The sequence below is a fragment of the Gekko japonicus genome, unplaced genomic scaffold, assembly GCF_001447785.1.
Source record: "Gekko japonicus isolate JY-2015 unplaced genomic scaffold, Gekko_japonicus_V1.1 scaffold252, whole genome shotgun sequence".
Classification (NCBI taxonomy): domain Eukaryota; kingdom Metazoa; phylum Chordata; class Lepidosauria; order Squamata; family Gekkonidae; genus Gekko; species Gekko japonicus.
Genome location: NW_015163612.1, coordinates 533,722 through 555,179, shown reverse-complemented (window position 1 = coordinate 555,179; position 21,458 = coordinate 533,722). Strand labels below are relative to the sequence as shown.

General features: G+C 45.6%; 1 protein-coding gene across 1 annotated transcript in view; it reads right to left on the bottom strand.

The window, feature by feature from the left end:
• Window positions 1-21,458, bottom strand: part of TRDN (triadin) — a 191,773-nt gene that overhangs the window by 63,243 nt on the left and 107,072 nt on the right. Inside the window, exons 10-12 of the mRNA XM_015407343.1 lie at window positions 12,818-12,883; window positions 4,041-4,100; window positions 814-996 (exon numbers count right to left, since the gene is read on the bottom strand). Coding sequence (XP_015262829.1) covers window positions 814-996; window positions 4,041-4,100; window positions 12,818-12,883 — 309 coding nt within the window. The remainder of the gene's footprint in view (window positions 1-813; window positions 997-4,040; window positions 4,101-12,817; window positions 12,884-21,458) is intronic.

Below are 21,458 nucleotides of genomic sequence, written 5' to 3'. Positions count from 1 at the left end.
ATGACACTGAAATTGTAACCACTTGTAACTCACAGCAGGACCAAAATGCCTAGCTGCACAGATAAAAGATTCTCACTAAAGAAACCTGCCTCAAATGAAACAGGCAACCCTGACTGAGGGGTTAGTGTGAAATTCTCAAAACTGTGTCAGGCAGAGGGAAGTTATTCAGCGCATACAAGAGCAGATGGAGCAGAAGAGGGGATTGGCTTATTGACTGTTGATGTCACAAAGCATTCAAAGAGCCATGCTGTCTTCCCCCACTGTAGTTCACAGGGATGGAAAGACATTTGGAGGAAGGGGACTCATTTTTTCAGCTGAAATGTTACTAATTCCCATCTCACCACCTGCTGTTGTTTCTTCCCTCTCCATTTTCTGATGGTATCTCTGCTTCCCATACTGGCAAATCAGTTCAGGAAATGCAAGCAAAACCTCAGACTGACAGACTTAGAAATGTGAGACGTTATATAGACAAATCGATATATGCTGCTAACTTTCATCTTTTTACCCTTTCACTCTTGTAATGGGAAGTCCTCAATCACCAAACCTGTTCCTTAAAGAAGCACTGCAAAATTAATCCACTGGCTTGCAAAATGAACCACTGTCCATTAGACAAAAACAACAGGCTTTTCATTTGTGCCACATCTTCATTTAATAGCCTGAAATGTGATACTGTTTAATTCAACCATTATTTTCATGCCCAGAGGTAGGGCTGAATATTTGTTTTCTGTCTGAATCAAGATTAGCTTCATTGCCTGGGTTTCTTTCCCCCTGCACTTCAAAGATCCTCTGATGCTGTCTCCTGGTATTGGTTACCTTTCTTTTCTGACTTTTCTTGAAGCATCAGTGCTGTCTCCTCCTTTGCTTTGGCTTTTGGTGGTGCTGTCATTTTCTCTACTTTAGCTTCCTTATGTTTCACTCTTTCAGAAGCCTTGGGTTCTGGCTTCCTTTCTTTCAAATCCTTTTTCTCTTTCTCTTCGACTTCCACGCTCTTCTTGTCTGTATGAAAACAAGATAATGACTTGTTTATGCTATGCAATTTTCATTTGTGCCTACAAAGGCTCCATGAAAGCCTACCAAATTATAAAATGTTAACCTAAAAACATAAAATAATTAAAACACAAATTATCAAAACTGTGGAACAATAAAACCTTCAGTGCAGTTTTTATGGAAGAAAAATAAGCATCTGCCTTACCACCTCAACCCCAGTTAAATTACAAATTTAATTTCCAGAAAGTGAGGCATGAGTTTAAAGTTCTCACAATATGTTTAATTCACTTATGCTTAATCAAGTTACTATTTATCCAGTTCTGTACATAAAGGACTATGTATATTAACAAAAAGTTGAGCATTTAACATATGCCCTTGCAGTCTAAGGAAAGGAACAGAAGCCAAGTTTCTTATACATGAATTGCCATGAGTTTGAACTGATCTTTTGAGTCAGTTATGTGATACAACTGAAAAGGTAGGAAATGAATTCATTCATTGGGAGGATAGTTCTCCAGAGTGATGAAGTATTGTGTTTTTGAGTTTTCTCCATATATTTGGAGGCTTTCCTTTGGCTGTGCTACAGTAATGCTCATGCATGTAGTAGGCAGGTGGAATATTTTTCCTGTTTTCCTTTCAACCCTGACTCTAATGTCATATCCGAAACTCCTTTTGATACTCTTCCTCAGTTTCAAAATAAATTGAGAGGACCTGCTGCTTGAAAAACAAACAAATGTAAAGCCCCCTTAATCATACTGAAATTGTTTTGCAGGTTTGGGGGGGGGGTTTGGAACCTAGCCCTTGTCTGGAATACTGTGCCCATCTTAGATAATTATTTAAATCTTTAATGGTTTTCCTTCAAGGAAGAAAACTAGAATCACAGAGGAGTGCTAAGAGAAAAGGAAGTTTTGTCGGAATATAATTTCACTACTCTGAAAGATATTTTTATTATTTCTAACCTGCCTTAAGATAACATTTAACCAATACCAAAAAGGAAGCATGAGTTGTACTTCTAGGACAAAGCACAAAATGGGAACTCATATATCTCTCTGGAGAAAAGATGCATGACATGCCCCTGAGCTGGGAACATATGCATTTCCTTGCAGGAGAAATATGCACATTTCCTTTTTATACTCTACAATGGAACCAGAAAAAGAAGAAATGTATTTCACTCATTTGTTTTTCAGTATATTCCAGTAATATTTAATGGAATCCTCTAGCTTTGTCCTGCCTGACATAGTATCATCATTTTTTCATGGTTTACTAGAACTAGAAACATGCGCATCTGCTTTTGCAGCCACGGGGCCAGGGAATGAGCGAAAGGGAAGGGATTCCCCCTTCCTTTCCTCGGCTTCACAGAGATAGCAGGGAGCCTCTCAGGATGGCCCCAGCTGCAGCCCAGGCCAGCTAATCAGTTGCCTGGGCTGGCTGGGGAGGGGCAAAAGATGGGGGCTTCATTAGTCTGTCCCTCCCCTTATGTAGCTGACTCTGCTGCCGATGTAATCATTTCAATACATTACAGTAGCTGACTCTGCTGCCAGGGCCTGTCATCAGTTGCCTCCAGCTTCCCTGCCCACCTCCCCTTGGTCCTTGTGCTTCATAGTTCTGTCTTAAAAATGGGTCTGTTGCTTGCAGGCTTTGTCACAGCAGTGGTAGGACATCAGGCCAAATCCAATTTTGAGGGAGGCTGAGCCTGGGTGCCTCCCTCTGTCTGGGGACCCCCATAATGGGTCTTGTGGGCGGGGCCATTCAGGAATATGCCCGACTTGGGGGCTGTTGGCCAGCTCTCACCCTCAGATGGTGAGGGTGGCTTGTGTCCATGTGGGACTCAAGAACTTGCCATGCCACACTGTTCACCCAGCTGGTGGGCTTGGGAATGGTTGGTGCCATAGGCTGACAGGTGGGTCATCCATTGCTGGGTCCATGCCTTATGCTGTGCCAATGCTCCTGTGGTTATGTTCAATAAAGGCGTGGCCTGTTTTTTCTCCAGTCATGTTGCGTGTTTTGTTTGTTCCCCTTTTGGCACTCGCTCCCTCCCCTGCCCCTAGGACTGCAATTTCATTATCACCAGGTCTGATTGTCCAGATGTAGGAGATACAAGTTGCTTTTCCTTGATGCTTTGAATTCTTACTTGATCCACATGCTTGGAGATATGGTGTTATCTGTCCTGTACCCCTTCCTTGGTATAATACACATTGTTCAGCCAGTCCTTGTTGCACGTTCTAGGGAGCTGATGCATGGAGATAGAACTAGAAGGTCAGCATGTTACCTGCTATCATCAGCATTAGCATTTGTATGATTTGTAAGCAGAGTGGGTATCTGCCTTCCACCCAGGGTAGGGAATCAAGAAGTTGCCTCAGTTCTCAAAACACAGTGGACATGTACAGTTTTATTGAATGTCACCTACACTGCAGACTTCCTTCTGTCTGCATGCAACAATTCTCATTCTATATTCATCAACACTTAGAGACTAACCACTTCTACCTTCTTCCACCGCTCATCAATAATGATAGGGCTAATGATGCTGCTCAAAATCAAAGCGATATTACAATTGTGCTATTGTGTTGCAAAAATGTTATTCATATTTTAAAGTGTACAATTGCGAATAAATTACTTTCAGCATATCTAGAAGGTTAAAAGAATCATCAATATCTCACAGCATCTGAGGAAATCAGACTAGGATATCTTTATAGCAAACCCCCCCCCCTAAAATATCATCTGTGATGATTAATTTTATTCTTTGGAGCTCACTGGCAAATTTTGTCATTAGCTCTCCCAAGTGATTAGGCCTCATGTTCTTCTGACCTTGACAAAGAATTCTGAAATAGTTCATATTTCACTGCATACTGAAACAAAACTTTGGTCCTTAGTTGAATGGCCTTCCTTATGGTTATATATTATTATAGTTATTCCTGCTATATAAGAACTGGAGGACACATCTCATCAAGAGGGATCAGATTGAAATGACCAACCATTGGGTTGGGAGGGGGGGGACACAGAAAGTTACCTATTCAAAATGAATGATTGAAAAAGTGAAATTAATAAAAGGAAAATACCTTTTGGAGGAAGCTTCTTTTCAATTTTTTCTTGTTGTTCAGGTTTCACCTTTTCTGTTACTGAAATAGAGATTATCCTTACTTTACCAAAGCTGTTGTAAAAAACATACAGACTAATCTACTTAGATTAGTACCATGTCTCTGAAATGTTAATATTGATTTCTCGTTATTTGATCTATTTGCATAGATCAGATACTTATATGTAAGCCTCACTATAGTCTGTATTCTTAATTGCCATTAAAACATATTCAAAATGACCCTGAAATTATTTAGCAATTGTAGTAACATACTTTTATCATATATCTACTTAGCAATACTAGGCAACCTTACATATATCATATTTAGTGCTCTTATCAGCTTTCATCTGTAGATATTCTTTCGAGATGTGCATGTTATATATTCTATTCAGTAGCCATTCTAAGGGTCACAGCAACCAGCAAATTCAGTGCATTTTACAGATGGCACAGAACAAAATGATCATCTATTTGATGTCAAGTTGGTAAAAGCAGTTTCCCAGCACATTCAAGCACAGTTAATGCTTATCACTGGCTGAATACCTGACCCTTGATGGATAAATCAGATTATCAGCTTCATTGCTTCAACCCAGCCAAATGCAATATATGCATGGAAGCAATGTATTTATAAGTGCTATAAAAGAGGGTTTTTTCTCCAGCTGTTGGGGCTAGACTTACAGAGTCCAGTTTTAAAATGTTATTTTCCCCCCATTTATTTAAAACACTGAACTCAAGGCAGTGTAACCTACTTAGCATATACAATTGCAATATTTGACGTTTTTAAGGAATTTAAAAGCTATAAATACTTTAGTTTTATACAAGCGAAATTGCAAATATACTCGAAACTTGAGAGAAAAATTCAAGCTGATGCACCATATACTATTTTAGCACATGGTCTTTAATTTTTGCTATCTGGTTACAGATACCTCAGTTCTCAAAGAAAGCGAGCTTCCGGTTTTGGCAAATTGCTGACAGGTGTGTTTCATCAAGCTCAGATGAATGTGACCCATGACCGTAGCAGTTGGGAGGGGTACTGGATTATTCTGGTCCCCCCAGGTCCCTTGCAGGGGGCACGTAGCCTGGGGTGTGAGTGGTGTCACTCCCGAGGCCACAGCTGAGGGATTGAGGCTCCTCTTTGCCCCAAAAGGTCCCACCACTGTGAGACCATCAATGGCGACAGAAATGCACACCGGGACATGTGAACAGGAGATCAAGCACTTTAAAGGTCTCCCTACCTTACTGAAGCAAGCAGCCGATGAAGACTGAGTCCATATGCTTTTAATTCAGACAAAAATCTAAGCAGACAGCTTCCCCCAACCCCTTAAATTCAAAAGCAGAGGGAATTGAGCTGGTTTCATCCCAGGAGGAAAATGCAGCAACTGTAAGAGGTGGAGGGGGGGAAGCTGATTGAAAAGCATTGTTTAGCACAAATAGAGTGCTGACTGGTTAAAAAGCATGATTGAAAAAACCTACAGAGATTTTTTTGACTTTCTCTTAATGTAAACAATCCTGCATCGGACTGAAAAAATGGCGCCGAAAGTAAGACCTTCTCCTTCAAGAACTGCCAGCTCAACAGCATCAGCTTCCAAACAGGAAGCAACCATAGACTTTCCAAGCATATTAACCACTGCACTGCACCCTCTACTGGACCAGATGACTCATCTTAATAATAACTTTGAGACTCTCCAAAAACAGCTAAAAGAAGTCAATATAAAAACAGAGAATACAGCAAAGACAGTGAGAAAAGTCGACGCTAAGACAAAAGCATTGAAATAGAGATTGGAGGCAGTGGAAAAAGAGAAAGCCTCTCATAAACAACAGCTGTTACAACTACAAATGGAAAAATCATCATTTATCCTGAGATTTCAAGGTATCCCAGAACAAAAAGGAGAAAACCTCAAGGAGATTTTAAGCAATGCCTTAGCACCGGTAATAGACCTTAAAGCAGAACTTATACAAAGCGAAATGGATGTAGTCTACCAGACTTATCCAGACTACATCAAGAAGAATAAGCTACCTGATGAAATATTTGTGAAATTCTCCTAAAGGTCTATCAGAGATACTATACTGAAAGAGACTAACAGGATTTCTCTAAAAATCAAAGGTGAAGAAATAAGAATTTTAAAAGACATTCCATTTGAGATAAGAAAGATGAGACAACAATATAAAAAATTGACAACATTTCTATAGAAAAATTCCACTCCTTACAGATGGATTTTGCCAGAGGGTCTTATCTTCAACTTCAAAGAGAAAAATGAAAAAATAGACTCTGTTATAAAAGCTAAAGCATTTTTGGAGCAGCATCAAAAAACAGAGAAAGAAGGAAAAGTGGAGGACAACAATGCAGAAGAAGAGTACAGCGCAACTGGATCAGAAAATAGCTCTACAGCGGGCAGCTCCTCAGGAGAAGACTCTGAATCTGATTTGGGAGAAGCTGCCACCAAACTCCTTAAAGTCAGATGGAACTATGATAAAGATAAGCCTAAAGGGGAAAAGAACTAAAAATGAATTAACCCTGAAAGTTTAATAATTTTTAGTTTAATATACCAGAATACACTTTATTGGCTAATATTGTTTGTACTGGAATATATCTGAATTAGCTAATCTCAATCTTCATCATGTAGAATGTTAAAGCTAAGGGAAATTTTGGGGAAAGTAATTCTTTATCATATTAGATCCCTGTTTATCTGTATTTTATAGTTAGTTTTTCCACGTTCCCTGCACTTTGTAATAAAAAATTTTTAAAAAAAGTTCTCAAAGAAAGCTTCAGAATTTTCCTCTGTGGCTTTGTTGCAGTTTTTGCCCCATCTCCTTCTGATCTTTTTTTCTCTCCCTCCAGCAAGTTAGGGTAATCAGGTAATTTTATTAATAGGAAACAGAGAGGAATTAGGAACTAACAGAGAATTAACAGAGAGGAATTAATAGGAAACAGAGAGTGAGTATAAATGGGTAGAAGGACAAGTTCTTTTATGGATCAAAAACTGGCTAGTTCATAGAAAACAGAGAGTGAGTGTAGGTGGGCAATTTTCTCAGTGGAGGGTGGTAAGCAGTGGGGTACCGCAGGGATCAGTACTTGGTCCACTGCTTTTTATCTTGTTCATTAATGATTTGGAGTTGGGAGTAAGCAGTGAAGTGGCTAAATTTGCGGATGATACAAAGTTGTTCGGGGTGGTGAAAACCAGTGAGGATTGTGAGGCACTCCAAGGGGATCTGTCAAGGATGGGCGAGTGGGCGTCAACATGGCAAATGGGGTTCAATGTGGCCAAGTGCAAGGTGATGCACATTGGAGCCAAAAATCCTAAATATAAATACACGTTGATGGGGTCTGAACTGGCAGAGACTGAGCAAGAGAGAGATCTTGGAGTTGTAGTGGATAACTCACTGAAAATGTCGAGACAGTGTGTGACTGCAATAAAAAAGGCCAATGCTATGCTGGGGATTATTAGGAAGGGTATTGAAAACAGATCAGCCAATATCATAATGCCCCTGTATAAATCAATGGTGCGACCTCATTTGGAATACTGTGTACAGTTCTGGTCACCACACCTTAAAAAGGATATTATAGTTTTGGAAAAAGTGCAAAAAAGGGCAACTAGAATGATAAAAAGGTTGGAACACTTTCCCTATGAAGAATGGTTAAAGTGCATGGGGCTCTTTAGCTTGGAGAAACAACAGCTGAGGGATGACATGATCTAGTTTTTTAAGATCATGCATGGGATACAGCAGGTAGAGAAAGAGGTACTTTTCTCCCTTTCTCACAATACAAGAACTTGTGGGCACTCCATGAAATTGCTGAGCGATCAGGTTAGAACGGATAAAAGGAAGTACTTCTTCACCCAAAGAGTGATTAACACATGGAATTCACTGCCACAGGATGTGGTGGTGGCTATAAGCATGGACGGCTTCAAAAGGGAATTAGATACGCTTATGGAGCAGAGGTCCATCAGTGGCTATTAGCCACAAGGTATAGACAGGGACTCCGGGACAAGTGATTGTAGGGAGGGGGGAACAGTGGGAGGGCTTCTAGTGTCCTGGCCCCACTGCTGGACCGCCTGATGGCACCTGGTATTTTTGGCCACTGTGTGACAGAGTGGCCCGATCCAACATTGGCTTCTCTTATGTTTTTATGTGGGTATATATGCCACTGTGGTTTGAGAGAAAGGTGAAAAGGTCAACCATAAGTCAGGTCAAAAGGACAACAGAAGGTATGCAACAGTTGTAAAGCAATGAGAGCCTTGCATGATCCCCTCATTGAAGATTATATATCCATGTAGGTGCAGAAATGCATCCTGGATTTAAGAGAGGTATTTGTCTATAGCATGCCCACTTTTTCTTTAAAAGCATTTCACTCATTCTATAAGAGAAAATATTTCATAGGATTTTACTTCAGTATTCCCCAAAACTTCCAATTTGTCTTTCAGAAAAATGGGGGGGAAAGGCTTTGGGGGGGGGACTGAAAAAATGGGGGAGAGGACAGCTCTTCCCCACAAAAATGTAATTTTTACCTGGGCCTTCACATCGGAGCCTCTGAGCTTAATAAAACTACAGGGCAGGGCCAGCCTCTGGGCTTAATGAAACTACAGGGCAGGGCCAGTTCCACCGCTAAGGAGACCTAGGTGATTGCCTAGAGCAGCAGGTTTCAGGGAGTACCAAAAAAGTGAAAGGAGCCTCTTTTGCTGGCTTCAAGGGAAGCTTGTCATTAACTGGTTTCTAGAATCTGCATGTTTGTTCACTTTCATCCTGTCTGGACTAAGACTGGGCTATTGGCCACCTTCAGACCTTTGGTGCTGCCAAACAGCAGTTTAAGAGCTCAACTGAAAGGAAAGGTAGCGACATGTCACCATTGTTATCCAAATCTCCAGATGAGCTATCCAAGTGGTTTCATGTAGATGTTAACACAATGAGAGACAAAATGGAACCCTGCAGTACCCCCTAAGCCAGACCTGAGAAATCTGAGAAAACATGATTATAAAGATGACCTAAACAGTCTTAGGTTGTGTTCAGACTGGCAGTTTGGCCCGATATAGGCACATTTTACAAACGGATTAAACGGGCAGGATCACACAGCCACATCTGTCAGGTGTTCCCCATGCATACTCACCCCGTCAGAGGATGACTTGGAGCTGGGTTAAAAAGCCACCACCGCTCAAGTGGTGTTTATGTTTCCCCATGCATTCATTGCACATGGCCGGATGTCTGAACATGGGGGAGCGTGCGCAGAATGGATTTGGCAGTGTGAACCTGCAGATCCATTCTGCCACTACGGAGGCGGTTTCGTAAAAGACTTGCCTATGTGCACATGCGTGCGCATGTGCACTACACACACATGCTGTTAGGATTATTATTTTTTGCAGTTTGCTCCGTGGCTAAGGCGCCACAATAATGTGGAGGCTTTACTACAGGATGTCTCCATGGGTAACCCACAGCAGGGTGTGATGTGTGGCTGATATATCCCACTACACTTTAACCCGGTTCAATTAGAGGTGGCACCATATCACACCAAGCCGCCAGTGTGATCACAGCCTTAGACTGGCATCTCCAATCCTTGCTTTCTGGAGAAGTCAATTGAGCATGTGATAGCTGAGCAATTCCAGGTATTTCTGAATAAACACATTTTCCCTCAACATTTTTTAAACTGAGTTTCCAGTCTGGTTACAGATGAAATCAGCTAGAGTAGCCCTGATTATTGAACTACATCTAAAGGATGAGGGTATGCTACCCTGTTGTTATTTCTGGATCTCTCGGTAAATTTCCATCTAGTGAACAATGCCATTCTTTTGAAATGGCTTGAACAAGTGGCTATATTTGGCTCTCCAGTGGTTTCACTCTTGTCTATCTGTTTAGAGATGCTGCTTCTCAGACCCATGGAAATAAGTTCAACACAAATTAAAAGCATCACTGCTGTTCAAAACCTACATAAAGCCATTGTGAAACTGTGACGGACTGTACTTTTAAAAGCTTAGAAGTGTAGTACTAACAGGTAAAGTATCATGAAGATTTAATTCTTCATAGAGTCAGAGAGGCTTGAGTGACTGTTCCAAGAGATCTGATTGGTTAGCATCAGCTGAACAGAGAAATATTTCTGAATTAGATGCTCAGAATTCAGTCTGATTTCAGCTCTAGCTGAGAAGACTTGAGTACTGACAGTTTCAGAATTCAGCCCTCACTGAGAGCAGTTTAACACAGACAGGAGAACTGGGGGAAAGTTGACAAGGAAGTTTGGGAAGTAGGCAAAGTCTCTCATTTAGGATAGGAAAGGGGATAGATCTTCTAGAGAGAGATTTCCCCTGCCCAGTCAAACAGGGAATTAGCTCTGAAGAGTGCAGAGATCCCTGGTCTGGTCTGGTTAGAAATTGCCTTTAGAAACCTTAAGAGTCAGTTAAAAACTTAAGATGAATACTGTGTTTCAAAAGAAGGGGTTGGGTACTGGAAAGTGTACCAGCCTTCTGGAAACCAAAAGAGTCAGAGAATACTCAAATAAAGTGTACTGGAGTATTTGGGAAACATTGGAACAAAAGCCTCCCAACATAAAGATTGAAGTAACTGTAAATAGCTTAAGAACAAATTTAGAGTCTAGTGACAACAAAGTTTTACTCAATGAATGAGCTTTCATGTGCACACACACTTTTTCAAATACTTAAATAGCTTAAGAAAGTCTCATTAGCCTGAAACATAAGAACTAAAGTTTTTGTCTGAAATTTCACCTGACTTTCCCCCTCTATGTTGAATAAAATATTTTGTTAATTTTGAATTTCAAAACATCTCAAGTGCCATTTTTAGTGGTTTAAGTTAAAGCATGATCCCAATCCTTCCCTCAGGTTCCTGGGCTGAGCCAGCAGTAAAATATCATACTGAGGCAGGGTGGGGCAGCCAGAATTCTTCAGGAAAGATGAAAACAGACCACTAGGGCTGCTCAGTCAGAAAGGCCAAGAGAAACAAAGGGAAAATCTTACCTCTGAGGGAGGGAAGTGGATGAGGGCGTCATAGAAACATTATCCAGAGCTACGGGGTCATGTCATTGACACTTCGTTAATTAAGCATCCAAGACATCCTGTTTCTCTGCTAAAACAATATCTGGAGGCTCTAGTTAATTTGATGAACTAATATAAGGTAAGGCTGAGTCCAGAAAAGATAGAAGTGATGCTGATGCAGAATCCGCAGATCACAGATAGGGTTAGTATATTTGTAACAGAAGGGATGAAAACATTCACAACTGAACAGATAGTAGTGGTGGTGGTGGTAGAGATATATTTTATCATTACTTGGCACTTGGTGCGCCTGTTAGCCGCCCTGAGCCTTCGGGAAAGGGCGGGATATAAATATGAAAATAAATAAATAAATAAATCCATTTGTTACATAGGCTATGCCTTGCATTGGAGAGGGGGACCTTGCCAAATTATTCATGTTTTTGTAACTTTCAGGATTGGCTACAGTGATATCCTGGATATGGAGCTGCCCTTGACAATAACAGAAAAGGTGTAGAAGTGTCTAAAATGCTGTGGTTTTCTTCATGATGAGGAAAGGCATAAGCATATTCAACCAGTGCTATGGTACCTAGTTGATAACTTCTGGACACAAAAGTGTTTCATGGCATGGAACTAGCACACCTTGGGGCCACCTCACTAGATATAAACCCTTGTACCACCTATGTTAAGCAAATCGAGCCCTCCTCTTCACTTTAAAAAGTGGACATGGGTTCTAGGGGCAAGACGTTCACTATAGTTGCCCTAATAGAATGCTCTCCATGGTGAAGTCAGGGGATTTTTTTTTTTTTTGTAAGCCTCTTTTTGGTAAAGGCGTGTAAGACTTCTTTTTGTTATCGGTGTTTATTTGGGAGCAGGAAAAGTAATGTATAAATGCTTCAAAAAATTAAAAAAGTAAACACATGGGACCAGACTTAAAACATTTGTAAAAAAACCCAAACATTTAGCCCCCTCCCCCCAAAAAACCATAACAGCAGTGGTGAAGAGTTTTATGAGAAATGTATAGACACTTTTTTTTACTTTGTCCCAAAGTATATTTAAAAATAGAACACCAATAAAAAGAACAGCAGATTGGCTCCTCACACCCTAGAATGTGTGTAGTAATTGCAAGATATGTACGTCTTATCTAGGCATCTTTACTTGCCTTGTTGCAGAATAAAAGTAAAGCTGTCAGTGGGAGAAATGCACATAATATATTGGAATGAAAAAGCTGGTGCAGTAAATAAAAAAGCCTATTTTTAGATGCTATGAAAGTCACAGACCAAGGCATGGTAAACAATTTCAGAAATATCCTGATCCTCACTAAATAGAAAACTGATACACAGTTAAAAGACTTTGTTACAGACTTATCTCTGGAAGAAAAGGACAACAACCATGTTTTACTTGGTACCCACATGATTACCTGGAAACTCCATATAGAGTAGTTTGCTTGCTCAGTGCTGCACTAGGAGAAGTGTCGCACACACTGAGCTAAAACATTAATACAGGGCTAGCCCAGGATTTGGCACCCAACACCCAAAATGGCAACTACCTCTCTTATTAATTAATATGGCATGCAATCCACTGGAAAGTTCTGCACAAACCTTATTGGTATTAATGGAGCAGCACTAGCATGTTCTTAGAGAGCTTCCTGGTAATTTCAAGAAGTTGTACTTCCTGATCAACCAGGTCACATTTGCTAGCATTTTGGATGCCTTCTGTAGCAACTATCACCTGCTGCCTGAGATAGGCCACTTCATGGTAAGGTCACTACTGCACTGAATCCAGTAAATAAAAGTACCTTTTGGTGAAGGAGGTGGTTTCTTTTTAGGCTTTTCTTGCTTTGCAGGCTTGTCCTTGGGAGGTACTAGAAAGTAATAGAAACGATACAGTACTTCAGTTCAAGGGAAAATAATATCTCTCCTTATCAGGGGTCATTTCGTAGAAAAAGAGCTAGGGGAACTCATTACCATAACTCATTAGCATATGCCACACCCCCTGACATCACAGGAAGTGTGTCATAAGGCCACACCCCCTGCCATCACCGGAAGTGTGTCATAAGGCCACACCCACCACTCAGTCTTAGTCTTAAAGGTTAGTCTTAAAGGTGCTATTTGTTAGTCTTAAAGGTGCTATTTGAACTCTTGGACTATTTTGCAGCAACAGACTAACACAGCTACCTCAGGGAAGCTCCTGGATGGGGCTGGGAGTCCTTGTGGAGGCCACGTGGAGTGGCCTCAGCCAGGCAGAGGGGGAGGACGCCAACTTACCCTCCTGCTTCTTCCTCCTTCTGCAACAGAATGAGGCTGGAAGAAGGGGGCGACCGGAAGAAGGGGCGGGGCTTCATCGTGTGCCCCACCCCCCGCACCTCACCCGGGGGAACTGCGATCCCCCGCGATCCCCCCCGAATCGACCTCTGCTCCTTATAATAAAAGAGTTTTGGTGTCCCTCCTGGACAAGCTTCCACAGCCTTTTGCTCGCTCAGCTACCACTCTCACAGTCTCCCAATCGTGTGGCTGCATTGGCTCACTGCGTTGGCTCAGCCCCGCCCACCGAACCAGCAGGCAGCGTTTTACCCTCAGCCTGGAGGGAGCCAGCGAAGGGGATGGATGCTCTGCCGAGAGAGCAGCAACCCCTCCACAGGGGAGAAGGAGGCAGACCTAGCGAGTGGCAGCAAGCAGTGGAAGCACTCACCTTCACTGCCCCTTGTGGTGTCTCTCCCTCGGCCGTAAGGCCGGCACTTTGTCAGGGTGATAGATCAGCGGGCTGCACTGCAGAGAAGGCTGCCCAGCACCTTTCAAAGGCTCCCCTGCCTTCCTTCAGCAGCAGCGGCAGCACCAGGGAGGGTCTGGCCTCGAGGAAATGAGCTGTGGCTCCTGAAAAGCCAGACTCTCTCTTGAGGAAGACACTTCTCTTGGCTCCTCTGTGGGACTAACTGTGACTAACTGTCTCCTCAGTGACTGTTGGTAGGCAACCAACTTCTGTCAGTAAAAAAACACTTTCCTGTCAGAATTAACTTAAAACGGCTCTCTCTCCTTTTTGCCTCCACCATGGCTGGCTGGCTAATGAGGTGGGCCAGTGACCATCAAACCATTCTCTTCAACCCCCGGCTGTGCGGCTGACTTCCCCCTAGGGTTGCCAATCTCCAGGTGAGACATGGAGAGTGCCCGCTGTTACAATTGATCTCCAGAAGATAGAGATCAGTTCCCCTGGAGAAAATGGCTGCTTTGAAGGGTAGACCCTATAGCATTATCCCCTGCTGAGTCCTTCCATGCCCCCCAATGCTGCCCTCCATAGGATCCACCCCCCAAATCTTCAGGTATTTCCCTAATCAGAGGTGGCAACTGTGCTTTCTCCTCAGTGCCTCTTGCTAGGAAACCAGGTTCTGTCAGTAAAAGGGCCCCTTTCACACCTATTTTGGCCTTTGGGAGAACACTCCTTGGGGCCCATCCTGAAGGTTGCCAACTCCAGCTGGGAGATTCCTGGATATTTGAAGGATGGAGCCTGGAGAGGGTGAGGTTTGGGGAGGGGGTGGGACCTCAGACAGGTGCAAAGGCACAGACTCCCCCCTCCAAACCAGCCACTCCCTCATGGGGAACCACTGTTGCCAATCTCCAGGTGGGGGCTGGAGATCACTCAGAATTACAACTGCTCTCTAGGAGGGATGGGGAGGAGATGGAAAGCTAAAGATAACAGAAGATGGAGATCACACAGAATTACAACTGCTCTTCAGATGGCAGAGATCAGTTCCCCTGGAGAAAATGGTGGACTCTGTGTCATTATACCCTGCTGCAGTTGCCACAGCAAACTGGCACTGAGTGCCCAAGGCCGGGGCACTCTCCCAGAGCCTCTTTCTAGAGCTCGTTGTATTTATTTCTACAATGGGACTTATTCCTGGTAGTACAATAAAGAAAAGCAAGGGGAAGCAGTTTATTGGGCAGAAGGGGGACAGTTTGGAAAAGTCAAGGATTTGTGGCAAATATGCATATTTAAGGCACATAATGTGGATGCCCTCTGGACAATTCATACACAGGCATTTATGTTGTGACTTACTAGCAACAGAAGTCTGTTTGTTTGTTTAATTCCGAGTTTTGATCTCTGGCCTGTTTTAGACCTAAGTGGTGGTGATGGCAAGAACAAGAGATCAGGAGCCTCCCCCTATTTTTGCAGTGTCACTGCTTGGGACTAGGACCCCTATGTGCAGGGAACACTGAGGGAAAGGAGTATGCTCCTGTCCATGTCACTGCTCCTTGGGTCCAGAGCCCCTTTAAAGGATTGCAAAGGGCAAGGATGAGAAGAGACATCCCGCTTCTTGGGTTGCCAGGTCCCCTTACCTTACCAGCGGGGGCCTTTGGGGGGCGATCCAGGGGGTGGGCAGGGATGTCCCATTCCCAAAGACATTTTGGGACACTTCCAGTAAAATCAGTTTCACACACACCCCTTAGAAGTGGGAGGAGCAAAACTGGCCTTGAAATGGCTGACAGCCATTTGAGCGGTCCCTTTCACTTCCCTAGGGAGAATGGCTGCATTGGGGGGGCGTGTTCTGGTTTTTCAGGCCACTTCCAGGAAATGGCCCAAAAACATCATTTTGGGGCAAACAGGTGGGGAATCCCACTATAAATCAGGGGATCCCCACTCAGACTGAGGGGCTGGGATTCCTACTTGCTGCTCATGTGAGGTGCAAGCTCCAGAGACATTGCTTCTGGAGCTTGTTCTGGACTTAAGCTGTGGTGACGACAGGAAGAAGCTCCAGCCTATTCTGTCACTACCTTCCTGTTATGTACATGGACCACCACCAGGGGTCCGCAGCTAAAGCAGGAACTTGGTCCCCAAACACAAAGGGGACCTAGGATCCTAGTCCACCTTGAGTCCACCAATAGCACCCTTGGTGGGAAATTCAAACCCTCCAATGGGAACATAGGTATGCTGGGTGGAGTGTATATAGTTGGCCTTGCAGGGCCATTTTCTTTGTCTTGTTATGAAGTACAATAAATGCGTCTGAACACATGTCGTAGTCTGAGTCCTCCATGCGTTGAACCCAGTACTTTTCAGTGGCGATGAGGATGGGATTCCGATGAGCAGGCCAGGCTCACCTTCAAGCGCAGCACCGAGCATCGTTCCTGAAAACGCCACCACGCCCCGCACCACTCCCGAGCAGCACTGCACCGCACCTGGCATCACTGAACACCACTCCCCCGCTCCGTGCTAGAGCCATGGCCTCCGCTCCAGGACACCTTGAGGTTTTCAACCCCACTCATCCCGAGCTCTGGGATTCGTAGACAGACCAGCTGACCTGCCACCTCGCCTTCCATGAGATAACTGATGCGGGCAAAAGAAGGGCTCTCCTTCTCAGCTCTTGTGAACACCATCTGGCTCGCGAAGAGCCTCCTGGCCCCAAGGGCTATCCTAGAGTGCACGTACGAGGAGATCATAGAAGCCCTGACAAGGTACCTCACGCCCAAGCCAATGACACTGGCCAAGCAGATGGCATTTCAGGGGTGCATCCAGAAGCCCGGCGAGACAGCTGCAGCCTTCATGGCCGTGCTGCACCAACACACCATGGATTGCGACTTCTCCAAGGTAGAGGAGAACCTCTTGAGCCAGTTTGCCTGAAGAATCAGGTACTTGAAGCTCCGCCGAGAGATGATCACCACATCAAACATCAAACTCAATGAGACCCTCCCACTTGCCATCACCCACAAGGCCTCCCACCGCGACCGACCACCGGCAGCGTCCCATCTTGTGCTCCCTGACTCAGCACCCAAGAACTCAGACGAGGATGATGTCCACCGCCGGAAGCCGCCAGGATCCGCTGGAGCCTCCGGACACCCCGGTAAGCCTGCTGGACATTCCCCGTGCACCAGCTGTGGAGAGGCGCACGAGTGAAAGTCGTGCCGGTTCCGTGACACCAACTGCCACACATGTGGAAAACAAGGACACCTCACCTGCAGATCAAAAGGCAACCGGAACCATCCACCCCAGCCGCAACCACGCCACCAGGCCTCCGCACACTACGAGACCACTGAGGGCATGGACGATCTCTACCTCCTGACCAGCCAGCCCTCACTACAGGTACTATGCCTCCACAACTTGCTCGCAGCCCCAAAGATCCAGGTCCAGGTCACGATCGAGGGGTTCCCCTGCCCAATGGAAGTGGACTCAGGGTCAGTGGCTTCTATCATATCTGTGGAAACACTGAACAGACTTTGTCCAAATGGCGGGCCCCACCTGCAGCCTTTGCCTTTGAGCCTGGTGGACTTCCAGAGGAACCCGATTCCAATACGGGGTGTGGGGACTTTCCGGGTGAAGTACCAGGGTTTTGAGGGTTTCCTGGACTTGATTGTAGTGGAGGGGAATTTGGTTAGTTTATTGGGGTGGGCGTGGTTTGCGCTGTTGGGCATCACAGTCGGGGGGTGAATAAATGTGCGCCACAGGACTTTGCTGAGGTTTGTGGGGAATTCCCTGTGGTCATTAATGGGGCTCTGGGTTGTTACAAGGGGCCCCCTGTTTCATTGCAACTCAACCCACAAATTGCCCCCATCCGCATGCGGTACCGCCCCGCCCCGCTTGCTTTGTATCCAAAAATAGATGCAGAGCTGGATCGTTTAGTGGAACAAGGGGTCCTCAAACAGGTCTCCTATGCACCGTGGGAGACCCAGCCCAATGGCAACGTCCACATCTGCGTGGACTATAAATGTATGTTGAATAAGGCCCTCCATGACCATGTCTACCCAGTCCTGGTCGTGAGTCATGTGTTGGCTTCCTTAGCAGGGGCTACGATTTTTGGCAAGTTTGACCTCGCACAGGCGAGCCAACAGCTGACAGGAGATGAGGCCACGGCCAAGGCCCAGACTATTGTAATGCACCGGGGGGCTTTTAAGGTTTGGCGGCTGCAGTTTGGTGTGAGTGTGATCCCAGGGATATTTCAGCAACTAATGGACTCTTTGTTGAAAGGGATCCCTGGGGTGATGCCATTCTTTGATGATGTCCTCATCGCTGTGGCCACCCCAGACAACTTTGCCTCCCGCCTCTGCACCGTCCTTCGCCATTTTGATGCTGCAGGCCTCAAAGTCAAACAGGAGAAGTGCCTCATTGGGGTTCTGGAGGTGGACTTCTTGGGCTTTTGGGTCAACGCATCTGGCCTCCATCCGGCAAGGGACAAGGTCAAGGCCATCATGGAGGCCTCCAGTCCCACATGCAAGGCAGAACTTCAGGCATTTTTAGGACTTTTGAACTTTTATCATGCCTTCCTGCCACACAAGGCGGCAGTTGCGCAGCCGCTTCACCATCTCCTGGAAAAATCAGCACCCTGGTCATGGGGCCCAAGGGAGGCGGCGGTGTTCAAGGGTGTCAAGGTGCTACTCATCTCGAATGAGGTGCTGACGCAGTTTGATGAGTCCCTACCAGTAGTCCTTGTGTGCGACACCTCCCCCTACGGAATCGGTGCAGTTCTGGACCACCTTCTTCCTGACAGCTGGGAGGTCCCCATGGCCTTCTACTCACTGGCTTTGACGGCCGTCGAGCACAATTACACACAGATAGACCGGTAGGGTTTGGCAATTGTGGCGGGGGTGAAAAAGTTTCATAACTTTGTGTACGGGCACCCCTTCACTATTGTAACTTACCACAAGCCTCTCCTTGGCTTATTTGCGGCAGACAAGTATACCCCCCAGGTGCTTTCACCCTGGATTTTCCGTTGGTCCCTTTTCCTGACCGGCTACAATTACCGCCTGGAACACCACCTGGGCAAGGCAATGGGGCGTGCTGATGCCCTCAGCAGACTGCCCCTCCCATCTGTGGATGCCAACCCAGCCCCTGCCCTTGGGGTCCTGATGCTCAAAGGCCTCCCCGAGTCGCCCCTTCAGGCTGCAGATATAGCTACCCACTCAGCCCGTGACCCCATCCTCTCCTGGGTCTTGGGCTGGGGGGTAAGGGGGTGGCCTACGTCCTCCACTGGCCCCGAGTTCACGGCATTCACAGCCCGTAGGGATGAGCTGTCGATGCTCAAGGGTTGTCTCCTGTGGGGCAACAGGGTCATAGTCCCCCACGCCTTGTGACAATGAGTCCTCAACGCTCTTCACGAGGCGCATTGGGAATAGTAAGGATGAAGGCTATGATCCGGAGCTATGTTTGGTGGCCAGGAATCGATGCCGAGATCAAGGCCTGGGTGAGGAGATGCCAGACCTGCCAGGTGGTCCACCCAAACCTGCCAAGCATGCCAACACAGTTGTGGGAGTCAACACACAAGCCTTGGTCCTGGTTACATATTGACTTTGCTGGGCCCTTCCAAGGGCTGATATTCCTAGTAATGGTAGACTCTTCAGCCCCATGTCCACCAACTCTGCGAAAGCTGTAATCCGCTCACTCTGCCAGATTTTCTCCACCCATGGGCTGCCGGACATGATAGTCTCTGACAACGGGACTGCCTTAACATCGGCAGAGTTCCAGGACTTCCTCCAGCGGAACCTGATCTGGCAAGTAAGATCGGCGCCTTTCCACCCCGTGACCAACAGCCAAGCAGAGAGGATGGTTCGCACAGCAAAGGAAGCCCTAGCCGGATCACAGATGGGGACTGGGAGTTCCGGCTCACCCACTTCCTACTGACACAGTGGACGACACCCAACCCCACCACCGGGCACTGCCCAGCAGAACTGTTGATGGGCTGGCACCCCACTATCTTGTTGGACCGCCTACATCCAGACCAGGCACCGGACTCAAGGAGGCTGACGGAACAAAGGGATGCTCTCCGGGGGTTCTTCCTGGATGACCTCATGTTCATCCAGAACTTTGAGAGGGGGGCCCCATGGATTGCTGGAACAATTGTCCGAGTCACCGGCCCGGTATCCTATGAGGTCTCTACAGAGGATGGCCAACTCCTGAAAAAACATATTGATCAACTGAGGTGGCGACAGCTCCCAGAGACTGAAGAGCACCCCCCCAGCTCGAGGGACCAGGACTCTACACCCTGGAGGCCAGCACTCGGCCCGCACCAGTGAGCCCGCACCGGTCAAGCCCCCGGCCACACCGCCAGAACCCGAAGAGCAGCCACCGCCCTCGCCACAACCAGACATGGCCAGCCAGCCAGAGGCGACCATAAGCGCAGACCCCCCCACCTATCTGCAGGACTATGTAACATAGGTTGAATCGGAACTAAGGGGGGAGGGGTGTTATGTATGCGGACCACCACCAGGGGTCCGTGGCTAAAGCAGGAGCTTGGTCCCCAAATACAAAGGGGACCTAGGATCCTAGTCCACCTTGAGTCCACCAATAGCACCCTCCAATGGGAACATAGGTGTGCCATGTGGAGTGTATATAGTTGGCCTTGCAGGGGCGTTTTCTTTGTCTTGTTATGAAGTACAATAAATGCGTCTGAACGCATGTCGTAGTCTGAGTCCTCCATGCGTTGAACCCAGTACTTTTCACTTACTTACTTATTTACTTTTATCTGACCTGGAAAGCCCAGGCTAGCCCACTCTTGTCAGATCTCAGAAACTAAGAAGGGTTACACCTGGTTAATATTTGGACAGGAGACTACCAAGGAAGTCCAGGGCTGTAACACAGAGGCAGACAACGGCAAACCACCTCTGAACGTCTCTTGTCTTGAAAACCCTATGGGATCACCATAAGTCGGCTTTGGCTTGACAACACTTTCCACCACCACCAAAACATTTATTAGCCGCCTGTCTTCCTCATGGAGCACAATGCAGCTTACAATGAAAAACAGATAATAAAAAAGGATTGTATTGTACTTCCCTGTAAATAAAAACATTCAACAAACAGGTGTGTGTGTGTGGGGGGGCGGCTTTGGGAATGTGAACTCAGTCTATGCCCACTCCTCCTTTACTGGCAAATAGCTAATGAATGAGATTTCAGCATTCTTGAAGAGGTTCACATGCTTAGCTATGATACATGCCTGCTGACTTGTTTTCACCAGAGTTTAAAACCGTTAGATGTGATTTATATTTTTAAAGATCAAGACAAAGATTGTACCACCCATACAAGACTGACAATGACAATTGCCTACCCTTTTAAAAGCCTGGTTTATCAGCTATTATTTCAGGCAACAGCAGTTTTGTCTGTCGATAGCACCATTCCCTGCAGGGCATGAACCTTAACCCAACTGGCCTCTGAAAATACTGAAACATGATTATGCCTCAAGAAAGCCTTAAATTCAATATACTGAAATGAAAAATGACCGTAAGTGCTCCAGCAAATACCACATGTCCACTTGCCTTAAGCAAGTCATTTTCTTTACAGGCAAGTACAATATAATCAGTTTTTTTATTATCATCCATCAACCTTGGAAATGATGCACAAGTAGTCTTTGAGCCTGGGAGAGCAACGCTGCTTTCATGGCAATTCCATGACATAATCATATAATGGATATAATGTACAACCCATGATTTCTGCTGAAGCAGTTAATGTTACAGTCGATCCTGGGG